The sequence below is a fragment of the Antrostomus carolinensis genome, unplaced genomic scaffold (genome assembly GCF_000700745.2).
Source record: "Antrostomus carolinensis isolate BGI_N321 unplaced genomic scaffold, ASM70074v2 scaffold24, whole genome shotgun sequence".
Classification (NCBI taxonomy): domain Eukaryota; kingdom Metazoa; phylum Chordata; class Aves; order Caprimulgiformes; family Caprimulgidae; genus Antrostomus; species Antrostomus carolinensis.
In genome coordinates this window covers 58,074-62,289 of record NW_010312586.1, presented here as the reverse complement: position 1 = coordinate 62,289, position 4,216 = coordinate 58,074, and the positions used below count along the sequence as shown (strand labels likewise).

The 4,216-nt window shown below is 49.6% G+C and overlaps 1 protein-coding gene across 1 annotated transcript; it reads right to left on the bottom strand.

Moving 5' to 3' along the window:
* Nucleotides 1–394: 394 nt before the first annotated feature.
* Nucleotides 395–1,338, bottom strand: LOC104524225 (grifin; the record flags this gene model as incomplete). Its single annotated transcript, XM_010167023.1, has 3 exons — nucleotides 395–559; nucleotides 1,002–1,164; nucleotides 1,259–1,338. Coding segments are annotated over 3 exons (408 nt in total), but the record flags the coding sequence as incomplete, so codon positions are not given.
* Nucleotides 1,339–4,216: the final 2,878 nt, after the last annotated feature.

Below are 4,216 nucleotides of genomic sequence, written 5' to 3'. Positions count from 1 at the left end.
CAACTCGTGCTAATTTACACAATACTCTTGGGCAAACACAATTTCTAGGGTAACATTCAGGTGTCTAGACTACTCAAGGCAGACTTCTATGTGCTGTAGTGATCTGTCAGGCTGTCCAACAGCAAAGATGATAAGACCTACAAAGCCCATTGAGCACTCTAAGGCATAGAGGCAGAAGGTCTTTGATGATCTGGGCTACAGTTAGCGAAGTGGCTGGGTGCTGTCTTAGCAGCATGCAATGGGAATGACCATCACTTCCACTATGAGGACACATGCATAGCTATCTCCCTGGTCGATGATGGCATGTGTTGGGTGGAGAAAGGGAGGAGATGTTCCCTGGCTGGATCAGGAGCTTAAGGAGGAATGGTGTACAAGACTGTCCCAACTCCAGTCTCTAGTAAAGGCCTCGTTTGGTGATTTCCACTGACGAAATGGTAATATCATTGAGAATCTGCAGCTTGGTGATGGATGAAAGCTGCTTCTGCCGATGCTTGTACTGCAAGATTTTGTTTTCATCGATGAAAATGTGGAAATAGTCCTGGTCAGAGTAGATTTCAACCTGAAAGAGAGACTGTATTAGGTTCACCATGTGACCACACATCCTCACTGGACCTTGCTGCCATCATGTCACTGAGCCCATGCAAATCATGCCAGAGCTGACACACACACTGCTCACCCCCATTTTGGGCAAAAGAAGGGAATAATTGAGTTCTTCACTTCATGATAGCAGAAACTGGAGATAAAGAAAAGCCCAAATTGAAAACAGATGCAGCATCCAGGGATCATTGCTGCAGCTCTGCATGTCTGTGCCCGAGTTGGGTGTAAATCAGCAGCAAATCAGGGTACAACAGAAACACTAACAGGAGGCAAAGCCAGAGAGGGGATGTTACTGAGGATGGTGCTGGCAGGAAAGACAAGGCTAGATCCGTGAGGAGGACCCCAGTGTTGGCTGGGTCACTGTTGTCCCACCCAAGGAGACCTGTGGGGTGACACAGGGTTACCTGGAATGGCTCCTTTGCTTCGAAGGGAAATATGTTATTAATCTCTTCCTTCCCCCAGCAGTTGGCGAGGAAGGAGTTGCAGACAATTCTGGAGCTGGAGAAGCGAGGGTTAAAGTGGAGAGCAATTTGGTCTCCAGGATCACAGAGCAAATTAATTTCAAACCTAAGACAGTGAGAGAAAGAAGTGACGGAGAGCTGTGGAGCGGTGCTGCTGGCTCTCGTGAGGCAGGAGAGTTGTGAGTGGAGCGTGTCCTTACATGCTTGTATTGGAACTGGTCTCGCCCTTGACCACGATGCTCCAGCCTGGACACATCCCCTCTGGGTACAGGGCCTCGAACTGCCGGTGAGGAGGCAACGGTGAAGCGTGGCAAGGCAGAGGTCCTGCTCATTCCTTACACATCTCCATCTTTCTCTCCCTCTCATTATCTTCTCCTTTCTCCCCCCTTCCCATGCAGGCACACACTCTGCCCCTCCCTTTTTCTCACTCCTAAATAAACTCAGGTCCTTAGGTTATTCTTTCTTTCTCAGTTTTTTATTTTATTTTTGTTCCTTGATCGCAACCAGCTCTTTACAAAAGACCTCAGGGGCAGCAAATCCCACCTCATCAACTGGATGTTGTAGCAACTTCATTTTGTATCAATTTAGAGAAATATGTCAGCACTCTTGTTAAAGAACCTGAATGCTTTCATTGTCAGCAGGACACAAAGACGCTCTGCTCCCTCTCTCCACCTGGGCATTACAAAATCCAAAGCAGAAAACTTTGTGATGCTTTGAAGCAGGATACAAAAGATGAGGATTGATCAAGGAACAGGGTTAAGGCGGCATCCAGCCCGTCCTCATCCGGCATTACATGGGTGACTCTTCTCACAAGCTCCTGCCTGATCCCCTGTTCCACCTGCTCCCCCCATCTCCAAGGTTAAACTTGCATAAAATGAGTTGGAAAATGTTCCTTTTTGAATAATTCATAGTTATATTAAATAACTCATTTTAATAAGAAGTGCTTGCCATTTCACCCCACTTTTTTTAGCACTCTAATGATCTTGCATTTCTGAGCATCTCACTCTCCCAAACTTATTGTTCACATCAGGTAAATCTCTCCAGCCTTGGCAGCTCCACTGCCAGCTCCATGCCTTGCTTTCCCTCCCTGTAGCTCAACACTTTCACTCCCCTGTTTCTTTCTCTGCCATAATTTCCCATTTCCAATGCATTTTTGGGGATATGTATGTTTTTGAGCAGCAGCTGAGACATGATGATGGCCAACCTCATGGTCTTGTGCCTGGTCACATTTGGTGAGTGGCTTTGGGAATGCATGCATGGTCATTCAAAAGCTCTAACTACACTAGTGTGCCCTGCTGTGAAACACAGAGGCCTGATGAAGCTGATGATATGGTTTCAAACAGCAAGTGGTGATGGCAGCACCCAGGTTAACATTGCCTCAACCCTTCGCTTGCCATCATTACAACACCCCCAGCAAAAAATACGCCACATATTCAGGAAACATCAATTCCCTCTTTGCTGCTGGCTGTCCCATGGAAGTGGATGGCAAAGCACAGATCATCTCTGCTAAAACACTAGTCCTGTCTTGGTCTCAGCTTAAACCCTCCAAGCCAGAAGTGGAAGCTTATACCATTACTCCAGCCCTGGTATAACCCAGATGAAAAATCTGTCCTATTGCCCGTTATTGAAAGCCATGAAGCTCACAGCTCTGCAATAGGCTGGACTGGACTGAGGCAAAGGAGCAGCACTGCAAGTAGCATCCCCACGTCTTTCAGGATTTCTACTTTCCTTGTCCTTATCTGTGCCACCTTCCTTTATCCACCGCCTGACCCTGCACCATCACCCATCAGACAGAGCTGGCTGTGCCGGCTCCATCCCCAGCACTTACCCGCAATACCATCCTGCTCGCCTGTGCCACAGACCCACCCTGGCTGCGTGGTCAGGGGGGTCTATATAGAGCCAGGAGCCCACGTGTGTGGGGATTAGCAGTGACAGTGGGCTGAGGTGTCCTTTTCAGAGCAGGCTGCCGGACGTGGCTGGGAGATGGGGAGCAGCAAATCCCGCTGCCCACCCGGCGAGGTCAGCCCGCTCATGCGTGCAGGGCTAATCCGGCCCCACTGCTGCCTGCACAAAGGCAGCGGTGGCTGGGCAGACCTGAGCTGTGACACGATGCGGCACTGATGGGGCAGATGGGAATTCAGGCTGTAATCCAGGGGGGAAGATGTGTTTAATGCATGAAGGAAGGATGGGGACTTCCAAAGCTGGGGGAGATACCGGGAGTCCCACCTGCTGCAAGGTCCAAAGAGAAGGGAGGTGGCAGAAGATAAATGGTGGTTCCTACAGGGGCTCAGCTTCACCCTGACTGAGATATCTTTTTTCTCCTTGTTTTCCTTTTTGCTCGTTCTTTGTGGGTCAGAGCCTGGTCTGAAATGAGCTGATGCCAGCTCTGTCACAGTCGCTTTTCCACCTCGCGGCACCCCAGGATGCTGCTGTGCTGAACTCAGCGTGTTCCAGCCCCACATTTCCCCTCTCTGCTGGGGACAATACAAGGATTTGGTAGCAGGGTAAGGGAGCCTTTGTCTGATATTTCCTGTCATGGAAAAACATCGAGAAATGGGTAGCAACGAAATTAATATAATGATGGGGGGGTTTCATACTGACAGTCAACATGTGCTAACATATGGCTGGGTCAAACTGAGCTGGGGAAGGGAGGGGTGGCTGTGCATCCCCCCTCCCTTTGTGGGGTAGATGCATTAAAAACAGATGCTGGCCCCATCTCTGCATGCACGGGAGGCTGCAATGCTCCCTGACTGGTCCTACAGGAATCCATGGCTTTGGCGGTAAAAACCCCCTCACTGTATGGGCTGCAGTGCTGATGTTATTTAATGTGTTTATTTTATTTCCAGCAGATAAGCAGAATGAGAGCTACTATCCCAGGCTCTGGTGCCCTTGGCAGATGACTAAAAATGCAATCCAGCAGACATAGAAGCCAACAGCCTCTCTTGGGGATGAAAAAGCCAAGTCCCAGGCTGGGATTTGCCCATTTGGACTCCTACAAAACCAAACCATGTGGAGCTGAGCTGTGCTGCGGGCTCCTTGCTCAGGTCCTGGCTCTTCAGGTGTTGTGCTGGGGAGCACCAGAGCGAAGCTCTGTGCTACAGGTGGCAGCATCGGGACATGTAAAGGAGTCACAAGCCAGCAACAGAGGTGCCAAGGTG